This window comes from Drosophila kikkawai, chromosome 3L (genome assembly GCF_030179895.1).
Source record: "Drosophila kikkawai strain 14028-0561.14 chromosome 3L, DkikHiC1v2, whole genome shotgun sequence".
Lineage (NCBI taxonomy): Eukaryota > Metazoa > Arthropoda > Insecta > Diptera > Drosophilidae > Drosophila > Drosophila kikkawai.
In genome coordinates, this window is record NC_091730.1 from 9,162,742 (window position 1) to 9,182,170 (window position 19,429).

The window sequence follows — 19,429 nt, forward strand, 5'->3', positions numbered from 1 at the left end:
CAGGCTGAAGCCCGTTTTTGACATTCCGCTGCACGTGCCCATCCAGACGGTGGTGGTGACGCCGGGCAACACCCACATCCTGGCGCCACTCCGGGACGGTCGTCTGGCGGTCATCGCCGTGCAGCTGCCATCCGGCGGCAACAAGAAGCATTCCGTGCTCAATGTTTAGACGAGTTCAGGAGCTGGACTTTCCGAATTTTAAACCCCAAAATTAAGTCACTACTCCCTAACCTAAGTAGTCCCGCGTAGTCTCATCCCCTCTGCTAGATTTAATTTATGTCTTGTGATTTGTCATGATTTATATGCTTTATATTATTTTTTTTTCTTCGTTTCTTGTCTTGTTTCCCACACTACGTGACGTGCCAAAAGCAAAGCCTTTGACCAACTTATGTATATTTCCCCGAAAGTCTTGTGACAATGTGTGTCTATATAGAGAGATATTCCCTGAGCACTCCAAAACGATTGCATTCCCAGAATTTTCATTGCCAACTGAGCAGTATTTCCCTGACAACCGTGATACACCTGGCATGATGGAGGAGGAGGAGGAGGAGTCCTTGGTTCTTAAAGATGGATGGCACACTTGTGTTTGATTGACAAACATCTAAATAATATAAATCATCAATCAAGCGAGGCAGCGCGAGGAGATATCTCTTGGTTGGGGCTTGGAGACGGAAACGGAGCGTGGCGGTGCAAACTGGTTGCCGACGCACTGCTCACTGACTCACGAGCGACTTTCAAATTGGCCCAAACATAAAAAAAACCGAAAAAAAAACCACAAAAAAGCAGCCAAGACGAAAAAAAGTCTGCCCGGCAACAGCGGCAAGGCGCTTAGAGATGGCACGAAATGCCAACGGCAACGTGAGATCTGGCGGATCTCGACGGCATCCAGCTGCTCAAGAGTAATCAAGAGAAACACTTTCGTTGCCACCGCCACCTCCATCTCCGTCTGCTCCTCCTCCTGTTGCCTGCAGACACAACCAAAAATAGAGCCCAGAGATCTTTGTCCCATTAAGTGCGCAGACACACAATCGTTGGATAACATGGTGGTGTCCCAACTCATTTCCAATTGAAAGTATTAACACCTCAAGATTAGAGTCCGTCCACAAGAAGAATTCTTCCGAAAATGCCCATTTCCCAGTCTTCTGAATTTCCAAAGACAAGCGACAATATCAAATGGTGAATTGATGATACATATATTTTTTGACTACTCCAGATGTAGAGGAACCTCGCTTTGCACACACAGCGCACACTCCAATCTCTTTTTTCAAAACGTAACTATCAATATCAATATCTTACTCACCAGCAATATATTAGACTATGTATCATCTGTGTACGTTCGTTATTTGTTGTTAAGATCGTAACGTATTTATCGTAAAATGTTTTCGCCGTTCAATGTACGTAACTGTACGAGTTTATGTAGATAATGTGACTATCCGTAGTTTGTAGATCTTAAAAAACCCCATATAATAAAGTGATGTGAAGACACAGTAAACGATATTTTCATTCCCCCAATAAGCAACTCTCTTTCCATCTTACTTTTCTTATATTTATTCAAAGTATAATGATTAAGAACTAAAGAAAACCATATGTCAGTTCGATTAGCTTACTTAAGAATGTAAAACATACGAGGGGGGTAGCGCTTATGAAACTGATTAATTCCTTGAATACTTCTCCGTGATTCTGGATGGGGGGTTGCGATGCCTTTGATGAATTTTTTGTTTTTTGGTGGATCAATAAATTAATTGTAGAAATGATTGGGGGGTGCAAATAAATATAAAATACGAATTGGGTGATTGACTGATTGATTGATTGAGTGTGTGTGTTGTGGTTCGAGTTTGGTTACAAGTGCTTCGCTTGCTTAAGTAAAACGGCCAATTGGTTTAAATACGTTAACTAGAGCTCGCCTGAATCGCTAGGAACAATCAATTGCTACTTAAGGTTAAAACTATAATTGAAGAAGAAACCATATAAAGTAGAGATAATTCGAACGCGATACGTGTGTTGACTGCTATTCGAGGTTAAGATTACGAAAGTTTAGTGTCTAAGCCGGCATTAGATACGGTTAATTAATTACCTGGATTACCAACTAAATGGAGCTTAAGTCTAAATTGTACATAATTGTAAATCGTATGACCCTTCTCGCTCTCAATTACCATCATCCTTTAATTTTTTTTTGTGATTTTTTCTAAGCATATTTTCTTTTCTTTTCCTTTCCGCGCATCTTCGAAGGCATTTGATCTATCTAACTAACTAGATGAATATTTCCCGTCGTCAATCCAATAGCCTTTTTCTGTGGTTTGTGGTGGGTTCTTTAGTCTTGCTCCTTCTGCAAGGATAAGAAAACAAAAGGAAGAACCAGGAGTTAGTTGTGTAAAGATTTAAATTCTTTCTCAGAATACTTACAAGTACGGGATACACGAAGGTATCGGCGGTATCGAAGCCCACAGCATTGCGGGCCACGCACTTGTAGTTGCCCATATCCTCCCACTTGATGTCAGCAATCATCAGCTGGCCCGTGGACAGAACCTTGAAGCGGTGTCCTGCCACAATCTCCTTGTTCTCATTGTTGAACCAAGTGACCTCGGCTCTGGGAACAGCATGCGCCTGGCAGGGCAACAGGATATTAGAGCCCATCAGATCCAGATGCGTCTTCTCCGTGTAGGTGATGCGCGGCTTCTGGGCACCCGGGTAAGTCTTCTCCGCCACATGCCTCGAGGAGCGAGGCGGATGCACCACAGTGCTGGCATAGATGGTCTTGGAGCCAGAGCGTCCCACGCAGGTGTAGGTGCGGGCTTCGCTCAAAGGATGATCGATGATATGCACAGAACGCACGCGAACAATGGCGCTGGGTGCATCCTCGGACAGCTGATTGGAGTCCAGGTCTTCAAGCTAATAAAAACAAAGAGAAAAAGGGGGAAAATCAGGGGAATCCTAGAGGAGTCAAGGACTTTCGATAGACTTACCTCCGAGCGTGGCAGATGACCCACAACCCACTGAATGCTGGGCACCTGGGAGCCCATCATCTCGCACACAATCTCAACGGTGGCTCCCTCCGCCTGCAGCATCTTCGTGGGCGGCGTCTTGGTGAACTTGAGCCAATCGGCATCGAAGGCTCGATTGCGGGGCTTCTCCTCCTGCGCCGGCTCCGCTTCCGTCTCAATGGAGTTGTCCACATCGTTGCTATCGTCCACAATGTCCACGGCCCTGCCGCGGACACTCGCGATGCTGCCGAACAGCAGCAGCGCTAAGGCGCACACATGTAAATTCATTTTCTGGAAAACCAAAGATCAGAGGATCGGAAATGAGTGCAAAGTTCAGCGAGCACGAGTCATACGACTCCTAATATAGGTTAATAAACTTTATAGTCACGGCTTTTCGCCCAGTCATGTTTACTTATCACTCATCACTTATGCCCCCGGCGTAGCTATAAATCACGGGGAGGTCTCTCTATGTGAGACTATCTCCCGTCCCGTTCCCGATAAGCGGAGACCTTCACTCGCTGGCGAGCTCTAGAAGATTACTAACACTTGCGAAATTGGGGGAATATCCGAAGAGGAATCCTTCGTACCCAGACACCTCTATCTCGACCCGAGCAGAGCCCTCGTTTATTCGCTCTCATTCACGAATTTCACAATGCCACGACGCCAGAAGAATGAATATAAGAATGATATAAGAGGAATCTAGCGTGGGCAGCATCACAAGACAGAAGACTTAAGATAATTATTCAAATAAAAAAAACGTGAAATCGAAATCGGAATGACACCGCTGTGACGTCAATTTCTTGGGATCTCGGACTCGATTCACCCACGCCACAAATATGGGGGCCCTTGATCTGCGGTGTATGTATTATAATGGGTCTAGAGTCTAGACCGGACAAACTGCGTGACCGATTAATTATTCAAATAGTTTCGAGGGTATATTATGTAGATTCGCCAATCGCTGGCGAATATTGCATCAGACTTTGACATCGACTTCGGTTTGCCCTTCAACGTTATGGGGATTTTCTACCGGTTATATTTCCACGAATTCCCCCAAATGGGTCATCCCTCCCCAGACCCCAAACTCACCTCTTGATTTGATTTCTTTTTTCTGCTCTTCCGGTAAAAAATGTTTGCAAATTTCTCCCTAACTTTGGATAACTTTGGATCGCTTGCTATCGGCGGCGGCTGGCTTGTCGTTATGTTATGAACGAATTTATCAGCTCTATGTTGTGGTGGCTCCTGGTCTGGGCTTTCTGGTTGAAGTTCTGGAGAATTTGGCTTAGCACTGACATAGGTCCGGCGCTGGATGCCGTCTTGGTAACTGGGCAGCACAGTGTTTTTGGCGGAATCTTGGCTGCTGCTGCTGCTGCTGCTTTTGGCCTGCGAGAGCTGTAGAGCTGTGATCGAAGGAGGAGCTTGCTGGTGGTCAGTGGTGGACGTCCTGGAACGTTGGGGTTACGGAGCTGGGGAGCTGGGAGCGTGCTGAATAGCAATTTCAGAGCGACTTTAAGGCGTAGCGTATGTCCAGTTGACGGCTTTGGCACATTTAGCAGAGAGTCTCGGCAGGAATCAGAGATCTCTCGTGGTTTTGGATTTGGATGTGGACTTGGACTTGGTCTGGTTGTTGGCGCGACACTCGTTTGAATACGCACGGTTCATCGACATTACACTCGAGTCAAGGTGCGGTGTTTAAGCTGCGATCGCGGTCTGTGGTTGGTGGCTGCTGTGTTCGTGTTCACGTAAGCGAGGATCGGTGTGGATCGGTTTGGAACGATTTTTTTTCTGATCTGAAAAAGTTGTGTTCAACAGCTGGAAACTGTGCTGTAAACTGACTCGGCCACCGCTGCGCTCTTCCATTTATATGCGACGCCCGGCACTAACACAGGCGCAGATCGCTGCCGCTGCCGCTGTCGATCTCTCTCTCACTCAACCTCTCCCTCTCTCTGGGTGGTGTGCTGTGCTGCGCTGTGCCTCTTTCTTCAGTCTTCGATCCTCTCTCCGACTCTTCCCCCTCGGCCAGCCCAGCCCCTTCCCCGCCCTGGCCACGGGTGACAAGCGACCAGAATTCAATTACTTCGTTTCTCGTCTCGTAATTCTTTGTGCTACCGCCGCACCGGGACAGTCCGGAACAAAATTGGATATTACCGGCCAAGGGGATTCGTGTTATGTTGCCCTGGCTTTCGTTTGCTTAATTGCAGTGGATATATGGACAGTGTAGACTCCTTGAGCAGGGAACCTATCACTCGCCACTGAAGGCACTCTTTAGAGACATTTCTGGGTCAGGAAAATCTCTACAAACTTGAGCCTATGGTTGTAGTTTTGAAAAATTGCTCAAAAACTACTATTACTTTTGATAATATGAAATTTTTATTTATTTTTATAACCTTTTAGTCTTATTATACCATTTTCTGGTCCAGGGATCTCTAAACTTCTTTATAAGATTGTGAAAATAATAAGCTAATAACTCTTCAGATCCTTAAATCTTTATGTATGAATATATTTTCAAGAAACCCTGAGCTTTATAGTTATAATTTTGTTTTATTTTATAATTATCTCCCAGGAATCAATGTATCCAATACCACTTTCTAAAGTCTTTTGATTTTTTAGCCATATTTTAGAGACATTTTTATTAAGGTTTCCTTGATTTAATGTAAATAAATATTCTTAATTTTAATTCTATTTCTAGAAATCTTGTATTAAGCTTATGATCATATAGAACCTCTCTTTAAGCCAAGTTTCCCTTACTGAAACCTGACTGTATCATAAATTTGATCTGCTGATTTCATTTCACAAATCTCAACGGTTTTAATTATTGTTATTTTTTTTCGTTTTTTGAGGTTTCATTTTTATAAATACTGGATTTTTATACCCATAACCAATCAGCCAATTTAATAACCACCGGCAGGATCCATAACTCGACTCCACAGCCGGTTGACAGTGTAAGCAGAATTCAAATGTCTGGCTGAGATCAGACCACTTCTTCTGCGCCCCAGTCTCTTTGACTTGGAGTCTTGGGGGTCTTTGGGGCTTCAGGGACGCAGAGACGCGGGTCCCTGGCATGGTGCAAGGTTCCATTAGCCGCGACCGAGTCTGAGTCCGATTCCGAGCCCGGTGTCTGTCTTTCCATCTGATCTGTCCGTCCGTCCGATCGCCTCATTGCAATCAAGTGTGAGTGCCAGTTTGTCTGCGGCGATCGTTGGTTGGATGGTTGGTCAAGGGGAGGAGAGGGCGTGGAGGAGGGACTGGTGCGATACCACAAATTACAGTGGGAGAAACAATTGATGGCAATTCAGAGAAGTTAAATGTGAAAGCGATTTCTATCTTAAGTGGGTTTTAACTTGAGTATCAGAAATGTAAAGAAATAAATTGGAATTATAAAAGACTAAGACCACTGAAGAACTCACTCTAGGCAGGACTATTAAAATATTTAAAATTTTAGGAGGGTACCATTAAAATATTTATTTATTTGAACTTTAAAAGTGTCTTTCCCACACCCTTCGAGAACTCAGTGGGAGTTTTCCATGTTACTTTATATTTTTTATAAATTGTATTTTGCTTCCTTAAGTTGCTTTTAAGCATTCGTTCTAGACTATTCTTAACCAGATTGGTCTCCCCCTAATTTCTCCAAGTGCATTATGATTGCCTGCCAGTAAATGCGAGTGTATGTTGTGTGTGTGTGTGGAGGGGGGTGGTTTTGCGGTGTCAGAGGCGTCGAGAGGGGTGTCGTCAAAACTAGTCTGAGCTGGCATTGCCGGCCGGGAGCTTGAAACCGGGAACTTGGCGGAGCCGGAGGGCAGGAGGTGCAGCCAAAATGGCAGACAGACTGGCAGCCACATCGCGTGTTCGCTTTCCGCGCTGTTGCCGGGCGGCAGCCACTTTGCGGTCAAGGGGAGGGGGGGATAGACAGGGGCGGTTAATAAGGGGGAGACGGGAAGAGCTACACTTAGAAAAATAGGAAAAAATATCTCCAAAGCTGATCATTAAAATATATTATTTTCTTGGATTAAATATATTTGCTTCTAGTCTGATTTTTTCGATAACATCAATATGAACAATTCTGTTCGTGACAAACTCGGAGAAATAACTTGGGAATTACAAAGAGCTTAGAAGATCGCAGAAATTCGCACTTTAGACGGGACCTTTGGGATTATTTAAGATTCTAAAATGAAACCACTTAAGTCTCAATTATTCTGACTTTAATTTTAAATTAAGAAAAAAATTCTTGGTTTTTGAAATTTTTCAAAATTAAAATTAATTTTCTCTCCTTTAGAGAGTACTCCTTTTCTCTAGGTGCAGGCAGGCAGGCAACTGAGGGGCACCGCGACTAGTTTTCTTTCTTCGCTTTATCGACAAGCCACATCGACGGCGACAACTAGATTCAATTCTACAAGTAATTTATTTATTGCACGTTACACAAATCGTCCGAGTCCGACCGCAGCAGACTGGTCCCCGCGTTCCGCCCTCGGTCCACCCCTCGGTGGAAACACTTGGCAGCGGCATCGTTTGCAGCCACAAAGCGAAATTCAATTGAGAGAAAAAAAATCTTGCAGGTGCTTGAAATTGTGTCTCGTGCCGATGCCTCCTCCTTGCCGCTATCCCGCTCCTGCTGCTATCTCAGCTTCTCCATTCCCCCGGGACACCACCGCCAGCCAGCTCCTCCTCGTCAGCCTTGGCCGGCACACCTCAAAGCGCTGGCAACGAACGATATACCAGAGTATCGTAACGCTGACGTAAGGGGCACTGAATTGAAATGGCCTTTTGATGCGACTCGGGGAGCACTTTCTATAATAGAGACGATAGGAGACGTCGACAGGCCAGCGATCCGATCCGATCCCCTCACGTAACATTCGCCAGTTGTGACGCGGTCAGGGGTTGCACTTCCTAGATGACCGCACACAGATTGCATCCGTAGTCTTTGAACCCCCAACCAAATTGGAGCTTGATCAGCAGTTCGGAAGGGTTAATTCAATCAAGTTTAAGGAAATATTAGTTGTGCTGAAAAGCCACTTGGGAATTACAGGAGGTTTTTGGAAAGAAACCAAAAGACTTCATGGAGAAGGGAATTTCGGAATGAGATTGACTGAATCAAGAAAGGAAATAGATTTATATTTTACGTTATTCATATTAACTCGTTTCTTCTAAAAAAAATAACTTGGGAATTATAAGAACTTTAATTACAAAACAGGGTCTGTACACTATTCCTCTGTGATCAGTTACAAAAAGTATTTAAGGAGAAGTATTGATTACTCGCTGAATATGGGATATGGATTTTTAAAAAGAAAATCTTTTTAACTATAGAAATCACCCCTTTCTTTTTCCAAGTGTTATCCGTTGGCCTTTCGAAATGAGATCATCTTGGATCGGAATCGGAACCGTCTTAGCTTCGCTTGGCATACATATTCATGTGGCCATCAATGGCGACATGGGAGATCGCCACCGGCCGGCACCAATATAACCATTCTCCCAACTCCGATTATCAACGCCCATTCGATCTCTCAGGTGGATGGCCCAGCGGCATTGTCATCGAAGTCTTTCGTGCGAAGCGTAGATTTATAGGTTCCATTTCCTAGAAACGATCGTGGCTGGTTTTCACCGCGGACACACACACACACACACATAGCACGGGGAGGGAACAAGAGGTCGAGGTGAGGTGCCCCGTCACTCTTTTCCATACATACTGGCTATGAATGTCTCTGAAGTGACTGAAAATCGTACGATTGTTCGGCGGGTTGATGGCACAAATTATTGCATCATGACAGAGCGGACGATCGGAGATGGAGACTCGTGCATATTGTGCATGGGCAAACCAAATTGTCCCGCTTCCGCTAATGGGTAATGGGTAATGGGTAATGGGTAAATCTCCTCGGACTGGCACCACTCCACCGCTCTGGACTGCACCGCACCGCATGCATCTGCATCTGCATCTGCCTCTGCATCACACCACCACTCGGCCGGCCGGCCCGCATCGTTTGCACTTTTCTGCTAATTAACGTCGTGCCAGCGATAGCAACACCTCCAGAGCCACAGATACAATAATACAGCACCGGAACCACTCGACGAGGGTAGGGGTACACAGGGAAAAAATTAGGAGTAGTTTTAGATGAAAGAAATTCCGAATCTTTTACGAAATAAGCTGATGAAAGGGCCTAAAAGATATTTCTTACTAAAAGATCACTTTCGAAACTAAAGAAACTGAACCTTTACAAAGCGTTACTAAATATCTCTCTCACAAAAAAAGTACTTGAGAATTATAAGTACATTCAAAGAACAAAAGTAATCGTATCTTAAAGAGTAAAGAAGTTGCTACTATAGACTATAATTATATAATTGCAGCCACTAACTAGTATCTAGGTTTCTTGAAAAGCTACATTTTATTATAAAAATTTTAACTTATTTTGTATTTCTCCCAGTGCACAGTTGTGCCAGGAGGTAGGGGTAACGGCTCATTCAAAGTCGGACGACGGTACAGGCGGACAGACGGATAGAGCAGGAGTAGGAGACGGAGACGGAGTCGAAGTCGGAATCAAAGTCGGAGACGCAGAGAGAGACAGAGCGAGAGTTCGGGGAAAAGATAGTGCAACATGCAACTGGCGAGCCAAGACCAGTCGGCCAGATACAGATACATTTACAGATGCATTCATTGAATTGCAGGTTGTGCCTGTGGTGGTAGTGCGACTGTATCAGCCAGTGGAACGCTGGTGACGACGTGAGAAAATTCATGTTCATGCCACAAATTCTGTGCCGTTTTCACAGTGTTTCCTCTGTCCCCTACCAGCACACCTCGCCTACTTTTTGCTGCCTGCTGATAGAGCCGGGTTTTAGCCGCCTAGCAACAGTTAACCACTTCTTTTGACTTCTTTAGGCTTCACCAAACCCGATCTTGAACGAGAGCGAGCTCGTGTCGCCTTGACACCGGCACAGATGAAAGGTCAGTTCAGGGAATTGGAATCCCTGAAGGACACATTACAGGGCCACCGGGTCACCAGGTGTCAGGTGCAAATGATTCCCCGTAAGGTGGATAGAGAAAAACCCCTCTATAGAGAGCTATCTTTTGGGCTTTACCTAAAACCATAAGCTTCTTAAAGCTGATAATCCTTGGGTTCCCAGAAGTATTCTCGGTGGGTTCTTTACCCAAAAGTGAATCACAGCCAAGTCAATTCAAATCGCTTGACCCTTCAAAGTAAACTTGAACTGAGTGAGGCCCCCAAAGTCTTTGATAAGCCTCCAATCATTCCACTCTCTTGGGAATGTAATGCCCCCCGATTCTCGCTCCTCAACATACATATGTACATATAAAAATAATAACGAGATCGGAACGCACATTCCATATAGAGAGTGTGTATAAGTATAATGTACTCTGAGCATAACGAACAAATGGAATGGAAAATTTTTCGAAACCACACAAGTATCATGTTTCTTTGGCTTTTTGTGTAAAATGTGGAAAATTTTCACGACAAATCCGAATGAAATGCAATTATCACTAATTGCTTCGAGGGGTGGGGGGTGAAGCCGCTTCGAAACAGAAAAGTACTGACAACTAAAAATCTCTGGGAGCTGCTACTTATCGGCGAAGGTGACGACGGAATCGGAATTGGAATTGGAATGGAAATGGAAATGGGTATTGGAAGCGGAATTGTGACTTCCTCATCGCATATTCAGGAGACGACAAGTATGCCGGGGTAATTGTAATTTATCAATTAACCGGCAATGATTTATGCGATTATGTGCGCCTTGGGCTCTCCCCGGGGTAATCCGACTCCCCGGCATTCTTCTTCGCTTACACGTGTGTGTGTGTGTGTGGTTTTCGTTTCTTTTTGGGTCTCCAGTTACCTCCGCCGTACCTTTTGTTGTGTCTGTGTGTGTGCGTGTGCGTGTGTTGTGCAACACGTTGATCGGACACCCAAAGAGAGGTCTGTCTGTGTCGGAGTGTCTCTCCCAATTTGCGTTCCGATTGCATCAGCCATTCATTCAAGCCTCTCTGCCTTGGGTGCACTCTTCACTCTTTGCTGAAAGGTAAACCCAAAATTCAGAGCGTAACCCTGAGGTGCATCTGTGTGAATGATTGTGGAGTATCTGTGTGTGAGCATGCCACCCAAAGAGAATTTGGTGAGTCACCGCCAAAGTGTTAAAATCAAATATTTAAATACGAAACGAGGTTGGCTCACCTCAGGAAAATCAGACCAGACCTAGGAAAATCATTCGAAATCAAAATTCATGCTTTGGAAATCGATTAACTGGGAACTACTAAAGTCAGCAGAATTATTATTAAACAAACGGATTACTTTTTCAGCAGTTTAACAAGTATTATATATTGAGTTTAATAAAATCAAAAATATATCTGAAATATCATTCATAAAAAGATAAGTCTGGAAGACAATTTCACAAGTTTTAATTTCTCGAAGTCGTTTACAAGAATTCACTAAAGTCAGCTGAAATATTTTTAAGCAAACCTTTCGATTTCCCATTTATTTTGAAGCCCAATGCATTAACTATAGTCTACCTTTTATTATTTTGCATTAACTATTGTCTACATTTTCTTATTTTGCATTATATAGAGCCAGACGTCAGAGTCAACAATTTATTGAGTAAGTTATTATTAAGAACCACATAAGTCAGCAAAATTATTTTTAAGCCAAAATAGTATTGCGTATTTTGATTTAATTTCAATATATAAACTTTCTTAACTGTTCTTTCTAGTTTAATTAGAACAATCAATCAGCTATATCTAAAACTAAAGGGATTTAGGCATAAATCATAACTAGATAAGTAAGTATGACTTCCTTGAATTATATAGAATTACATCAGTCAGCTAAATTATCTATAAACAAAAAATAGCAACACGCCATCGAATCACGTTTATTTTTAAGCTTAAGATATTAAGAATGGTCACCTTTTTTTCCGCTGAATCTAAACAAATTGATATGGAATACATTTCTTAATTATCAATGAAATTTTTACCTCCATGACTGTACGGTTTTATAGATAGATAGAGGCGGCCGCCAGCCAGGGAGACAGTTAGATAAGTACTACTTTCCTGTACAGTCACCTATAGTCTTGCGATTTGGCTTCCGATACGAGAGGTATAGAAGTAAGTATTTCGAACGTGCTCTTTGTCAATTATTCCGGACCCGCCCCTGTCTAACCCCACCGAAGAAGCCTCTTATCTGCTCCATGTTTCGTTCTAATTGTAATCATTCCATTTTAATGAATTGGCAAAAGAAAACAATAACAGAAAATGAGGTTAACTTTGGGGAACCGAAGATGGGTATACCCTGGAAGTAGTACTTTAAAATTTATTATAATTTTAGTAGTTTCTTTGAAGATTTCTAGGTTCTACGGAATGAGAATTACTAACCTACTATGGTAGATTCATGAACTTCAAAATATTAGTTGAATCTCCAGAAAAATTTAGAGTTTATTTTATAAAAACTACATTAAACTAAATATTTCATAAGTAAATGATTTTTAATAATTTTATTAATGACTTATTTACAGGATTAAATATGAAAACAAGATTATGAGAAGATCCTTAAAACTCACAAAAAAAAAGTTAAACCTTTTAAAAACTATGAAAAAGCTGTCAAATAAATTAGAATTTTAAATTAGATGATCCTGATGCCTATTAAACTATGAAAACAAGGATATCGGCTAGAAAGATGATCATTTAATTTAATATCATCCCTATTAGAGACCCCCTAAGGGGTATTATCCCCATTCTTCTCGTTTTTTAGGGTAGCCTTCAGAGATGAACCGTGATGACGTGTGCGGAGATGTTTTCCACTTGGCGGTGCGAACATTATCGTCGTCACATCATCATCATCATCGAAACGCTCCAAGTTCAATAGAGCTTGAAAAACAATTATGAAAGCAAAAACATGTATGCGTGTGTGTGTGTGGGGCAACGAGCCCCCCTTTTGTACACACACACACACAGAGGCCGAAAAGGGAGAGAGGAGGCACCGCTCGAGGACGGGGTCGCCAATTAAAGATTCCTCCTAATTGCCTTTACGAATTGAGCGAATATATACGCTCGAATGTGCGCAATATTCCAGTTAGGCGTTCATTAAGTACGCTAGTGTGTGCAGCATAATTGAGCCGCTCTGCCGCTGCTGCGTCTGTGTGTTTATCCACACAGCATTCGGGGCATCGCGTTGGGGGCTCGTCTCTCGCAGCGTCGACGCCCCAACCGCAGACACACACACACACACACACACTGACGTAGAGTGGAGCAGCGCTGCCGGCGATTGTGCGGCGAAAGAGCAAAGCTGCCATGGCTGCTCTTTCTCGCACTCTCTTCAGCTCTTCAGCCTCCGCTCTCACATGCTCCCAAACACTCTCCCTACCGCCCCCTATTGATCGCATATGCAAATCTGCGTGCAAAATGGAATAAAGATCGCTCGCTCTCTCGCGATAGCTGTGACGCATTTGAACTCCCACCCCTCGGGACACTGACAGCCCCACGATCCCCTTCGCCAGCACTAATTTCATTGCGAAAAGTTGCCTTCGATTCTTTTTCGTTGCTCGCTTTTTTGCTTAGCGCTTTTTTTTTATTATTAAAATTGCAATTTATTACAAAAGCGATCTGATTATTAATTGCTTTTGAATTGATTTCGATTCAGAATCGAACGATAGTCGCTTTGGGGGCAAAGAGTGGGGTGGAAGTGGGAGGGTTTGGAGGCACTGAGACAAATATGAATCGTAAAGATCAATACTTTTACTTTTTAAAAATTCGATGACATTTTTAATATAATATTTAGTAAAATAAAAAAAGCAAAGATTTGTCTTCCTTATTATGAGAGTTGTTTTTTTAATTAAAGATATCTACTTAAAATATAAGTTCATTTTCATTTCATTAAGCTAAATAATATTAAAAATCGTAGTTAAAATCCTTAAAATTCTTTACTGTTTCAAAATCATACTGGTTTTCAAAACAAAACCCACCCCTATTTTGTCCCAGTGTGTGGCTGCGTGACCAGCGCAACGTCAGGCAGGCTCGGAACATGTAAACCATTCTGATCAGCTCCGATCGGATCCGATTGGAAGGTGGCAATGGAGCTAAACTCGGCTGGAGGTGGGATGTGGAAGGTGTTAAGGTGGACGTGGATGTGGAGATGTTCGTCGGCTCACGTAGCCACTGCTCCAATTGGAGGCGACTTCGAACTGGAAACTATGAGTGCAACATTGGAACTTCAGCTGACGCGACACCAAAGGCCAAGCCAAGAAGCTGACTCAGGTCTTGGTTATTTCTTTATGGTTACATATCGGATTAACCCAGGTGATATATAATCTATGATAATTATTGTTGCACAAGAAACTAAACTATAAAAGGTGAAAAGAAACTTTATACGAATAAATAAATATAAACTATACATGTACATAGATGTTCCTAATCTAATTCATTTTTAATCAGTTATTAATAATCTTCTTATTTATAATATATAACCAAACACGAAATGATTAGTTGTAAATTGAAAAGGTCATGATTTCAACTGCAGTATCTGCCGTATCATCATGATCTTGGAATGACTATTTAACTGATAACAAACCTTTAGCTGCGTCACTAGAAAATTCCTATTATTATTAACTATATATCAGCAACCTATAATTATATGTAACCAGAAGATTCCGTTTGAGACTAAGTCAACATGACATTTTACACCAATTTCATCATAGACTGTCATAAACAACACAACACTTCATAAATCACAATAATACTTAAAATGAGTTAAAAAAGCGGAAAGCATAGTGCAAATTAGTTGTTTAAAACCGTTGAGCAGGTCTGGAATCTAGACGAAACATCTATAAAGCAGAACTTCCCGCAAAAAATAAAACAGCTTACGAATTCCATAATATTTTTCTTAACATTCTCACGCTTCATGAGATCGCCTTGAGGACATTTTGTTTACTCTATTCCGATTTTCGGCATATAAAAGCATATTTCTTCTCAGTATCATGCGCTCTTCGGCAAAGATAAACAACAACAGCATATCAGATCCTATATCAATGGCGGGAGAACTGAACCACAGACCAAGTGGCGGCTTCTCCCAGGAATCTACTAAGGCCCCGTCATATATTAAACCATATATTTCAGGTTTATTAATGGTAGATCTGTTGCCTAGGGAAACTTGTTGCCCGGGCGCGATAATAATTCGCTAGCGATCGCTCGATCGCTCCAGTATATAGTCATTTGTGTTGTACAATTAAAATTGTACAATCACGAGTTTGTGCTAAACTGAAAAGTTGAAATGATTCAATTTAGTCCGTTTGACTCTTGCCCCTTCTCCGCGACCACGTCACACGACGACAACGAATCAAGGCAATTCGAAAGACTTGCTTTTTTAGCACTCTGATCCCGAAAAGTTTTTTTTGCGAATTGAATGGCACGAGATCCATGAAACTGGTACAAAAATCAAGGGGGAGTCACCAAAAGGGGCTCAAAGTCTGAGCTGACGGATGATGAGTCAGGCGGAGGAAAGGGTTTTTAGATGCTTTACGATCCCTACCAGACGTGGGACTAGGAATTCAATTATTCGAGTTATCTGAACCCAAAATATTTAGAGGATATGTTTCTTCCTTAACTGAAATATATGCTTTAACTATAAAAAAAACTTCTTGAAAAATAGTATTTCACTTGTCAGGGAAATATAACCCAGTTGGAATTTATCACCCGATAAAATATAAATATTTTAAAAAACTAGTCACCCAATTTGACTGATTTTCTTAGTTTTATAATTAAATCCCTTCGAAAAAAAGTTTAATAATCTAAGGGAAAGATATTTAAGTTTGAGTTTATAACTAACAAAATAGAGAATAAATTTCTATTACAATCTAATAAATCAGTTATAATTCACATACTTTTTTAGAAAGGCAAGAAAAATTTAAGTTATAATTTAATTTAATAATTTAATTTAGTATAACTTTTGCTAAAAAAAATTGTTAATAGAATTTATATCTGTTCAAAATTTTCCGAATTTAAAACTCCCAAAATTTTTAAAACCTTTTTTTATAATCCCAAAAAAAAACCCAAAATTCGAAACCCTTTCTTCCCGCAATATATACTTTTTATCATCCAATATTATTCCATATGCTTAAAACTAAAATTTAGTATGTACTTGCTTTCCTACCTGCATTTTCTTTGGTTTTTCAATTGACTTTCACTTCAGAGACTCGACACTTTCACTTGGAGAGTTCTAGAACTTTCGCTGAAGTTTTCGTTGACTTTGGAATACGTTTTTTTCGATTTCAATTTCACTGGCACACCACCTCCAAGACTAATAGTTCTTCAATTCGTTAAAGTTGAGTTCTCTCTCTGCGGTTCCAAGTGGAGGAGCTGCGGTTCTGCTCGAGATGTGGCGAGTGATGTACTGTGCGGCGGAAGGTTGAGCGTCCAGGCTTTTATATCGGCTTTTATGCCCGAAATCAACAAGTGGGGCTGTTGCCGCTGCTGCTGCTGCTGCGGCTCCGTCGGACGATGGACGAGGGACGACGGGACAAACGGACGTCCACTTGGACTCCACTGGGGCTTTAATAACAGTTATGGCGTCGGCACAGCCAGTGGCAGTGGTGGTGGTGGTGGTGTATCTGCCTCTGTATCCGTGCTCGTATCTGTATCTGCCGCTCGTGCTCGCATCCGAATTCGTCGGGTCTCCGGTCGGCGGTCTCCCAAAAGGGGGTGGCTCTTACTTGTTGCTCCCCGTTTGATTGATTGATTCCAAAAGCTAAAGGAAATTGCATGCAAATTTATTATTTTAAATCACATTTTTCTCATTAATATTCGCAGTTTTAGTCAAAGATTTGATGCGGCTCGCATCGGATCGCACTGGTAAATGGAAATCAAAATGAAATGCGTGCCCCAAATGCATATATGTGTTCTGGTACGGTACAGTACGGTATATATCCCCCGATCCCCCATTACCATATGGCTGCAACAGTTGCTCTGATGGGCAGGATCAATAGATGTCAGTGTGCTGTCAGCAAGTGCCCACCTTTATGGCCGCACGGAGGCTGATTATTCCGGATTTGTGCAGGTTTTAATTCGCGAATTAGTTCCATCTGCTTTCTGTTCTCAGCCGCAGACAATGGCGGACGTCACTCCTGATGTCTATAGAGAGCTATGGTGGAGCTGGAGCTGGAGCTGGTGAGATGATGATGACTCTGGATGAGCGCGTAACTGCGCCAGACCTGCTGGGGTCTCCGCTCCATCAATTGCTTGGACATTCGAGACGATATTTGCATTCCAGAGCCAGAGCCGGGCGACCAATTGCACAAAGATCCCGCCGCAGACGAAGCTGCAATTGATTTTGGTGTGGCGTCAATTGAAATGCACTTCGGAGTCTAGGAGTCGGTGGCACGGAGAGAAAAAAATTCCAGGAATCGGAATCCTCTTCAAAAATAATATATCCCTAATTGGTAATATAATTTCCCATCAAAATAGCTAATAGCTAATTGATAATTAATTGGTTATAAGTACCCATTAAAAAAAGGGACCCTAATCCCAGGCATAATGTTCCTTTCAACAATACAAACCAAAACAATTGGTGTGCCTCCAAAATCTAAGAACGAGGCACTGTGCAAAATTAATTTAATGCCTACTTCGGACTCTTATCTGTGCCCCGAAATATATATTTCTATAATATAACTATTGTATAATTCATTAAAATATATAAAAATGTCACTGAAATGTGTCACCCATTCCAAGTTCATTCGTAGTGCAAAAGATTATATTCTATTGGTATATATTGATATAATTTCAACTTACTTATACCAACAAATAAGTCATCAAGTGAGCTTATCTATTAATATATTAAATAAATTAATAACTTGGAAATAAATATACAAATTCCGTTAATCGTGATGATAAGCTTCGTTTTGGTTGTTGAAAAAGACTATTTTTAAATTATATTTTTTAATTTAGAAATAATATATTAGTTACACTTTTTATGCCAACTAAAGCTGTATATATTCATCTTTATTTTGCAGAAAATTAAAATTAAGTTCTCCAATATTTGTAGTCATTTCTCTGCGTGTGGGCCTACGTGCTCCAAGTGGCCTGCCACCGTTATATTCAAATGAAGTGGAGCTCACGCAATCACAGCCGGCAGAGCAAAGCTGGGCAGACACACTCGGGGAAAGTCATCATGGTGACCAGACCACCATAATGGTCATTCCGTTTGCCCGGGGAAGAACATCATAATGATGACAGCCGAGCTCCTTGGGACCTTGCCACCGCAGAATGGTTGACCTAGCAACAGAAGGAGCCATCGCCCGTGGAGCAGCAACAAGCAAGAATAGGGACATCAGGGACTAAAACCCCACACACCCACCAAAATCTTACATGGAAATACATACATATAGCGCTCCCTCGGAGTCGCCCACGCAGTCGCGCAGCCAATTTGGCCATCCGTCAATAGGGCTTCATTTGAATTGCCAGCTTGTCTCCAATTGATGATGGGCCGGGCCCACGCTGCTAGGTCCTTGCCATGACCCAGACCCGCCTCCTGGCTCCTCCTCCACTCCACATACATCTGCAATCAGTCAGCAGCATGGCGTAATTAAACCCGCCGCTGTCACAGTTGACATCTCGTGGCTCATTTATTGGCAGCATTGTGTTCATCTTAATCATTTCACATATATTTGTGTATTTATATTCACGCAGTCGGACTCGGGAATCGATGCACGTCTGCTGTCTAACCGGCTATGGAAAATCCCTGGATATGACACACACTCATCCTAGGAAAATGGAAATTTATATTAAACAATGGCGAACTATAAACTGCGGGAATAGGGTGTGCGGAAACCCCATTCAGGGAGAGGAGGGATTTTCATTAATAATAGTCTTTTCGATCATGCAATAAGACTTAAGATTTCACCATATAGATTTTGGGTTTTTTGTTTATTGTTTTTGAGAAATCTCTCCTATATTTATTAAAAGGGGAAATCAAACTGTTACTTAATTGATTTTGGTAGAAATATACATAGGTTTAAATTTACCCGTTGTACCATTAATAACTATGTGTAAATACCTGAATTATTTATTATTAATATTAGTTACTATATGTAAATATAAATAATATACTATAAAATATAAATAATGTTTCTGCAACATAATGACATGTTTATACGGAATTATTAATTATTATTATTATTTAATCCTAGAAAGCACAACTACAAAATATATAGCATACTTTAAGGAAAGTCATAAAGATTGGCCTATGACATAATGTTTATAAATGATTTATAAATTATAGTATATAAATTATTTATAAATTAATAAAATCGTATGAGAATTTTTATTAAAAAAGAATATATATTAAATTTGGTAAATATAATTATAAAAATATATATATAAACATATAGCACATTAATATTTATTAATCAAATCCTTATTAATGATTTACCTCATTACCATAAATTTTTTTTAGATACCCCAAAATAATATAAATTTTAGC

General features: G+C 41.5%; 3 protein-coding genes and 1 long non-coding RNA gene across 5 annotated transcripts in view; 2 read left to right on the forward strand and 2 right to left on the reverse strand.

Moving 5' to 3' along the window:
• The window catches only part of LOC108072722 (neurobeachin-like protein 1), a 33,365-nt gene extending 32,520 nt beyond the window's left edge, over positions 1-845 (forward strand). For both annotated transcript variants that reach the window (XM_017163981.3, XM_017163982.3), the window contains one exon: positions 4-845. In XM_017163981.3, coding sequence (XP_017019470.1) covers positions 4-169 — 166 coding nt within the window. In that variant the 3' untranslated portion in view covers positions 170-845. The remainder of the gene's footprint in view (positions 1-3) is intronic.
• A 687-nt stretch (positions 846-1,532) lies between these two features.
• Positions 1,533-3,269, reverse strand: ImpL2 (Ecdysone-inducible gene L2). The gene is made up of 3 exons (XM_017163986.3): positions 2,964-3,269; positions 2,404-2,889; positions 1,533-2,326 (listed from the first exon to the last, which is right to left on the reverse strand). The coding sequence occupies exons 1-3, from the start codon at positions 3,267-3,269 to the stop codon at positions 2,312-2,314; spliced, it is 807 nt and encodes a 268-aa protein (XP_017019475.1). The 3' UTR covers positions 1,533-2,311.
• Positions 3,270-4,177: 908 nt separating this feature from the next.
• On the reverse strand, positions 4,178-4,273 carry LOC121502259 (uncharacterized). Its single transcript, XM_041775447.2, has one exon. It carries the CDS (start codon positions 4,271-4,273, stop codon positions 4,178-4,180), a length of 96 nt encoding a protein of 31 aa, XP_041631381.1.
• A 7,743-nt stretch (positions 4,274-12,016) lies between these two features.
• LOC138928602 (uncharacterized) lies at positions 12,017-14,350 on the forward strand. Its single transcript, XR_011445006.1, has 2 exons — positions 12,017-12,069; positions 13,939-14,350. It is a non-coding gene; the product is annotated as an uncharacterized lncRNA (long non-coding RNA).
• Positions 14,351-19,429: the final 5,079 nt, after the last annotated feature.

What these genes read in the sequence shown, in the direction of transcription:
- ImpL2 (XM_017163986.3), bottom strand. Translation starts at nt 3,269, where the DNA reads ATGAATTTACATGTGTGCGCCTTAGCGCTGCTGCTGTTCGGCAGCATC. An exon ending in GTCATCTGCCACGCTCGGAG is followed by an intron (nt 2,890 to 2,963) that starts GTAAGTCTATCG and finishes TGTTTTTATTAG; the next exon opens with CTTGAAGACCTGGACTCCAA.
- LOC121502259 (XM_041775447.2), bottom strand. Translation starts at nt 4,273, where the DNA reads ATGTCAGTGCTAAGCCAAATTCTCCAGAACTTCAACCAGAAAGCCCAG.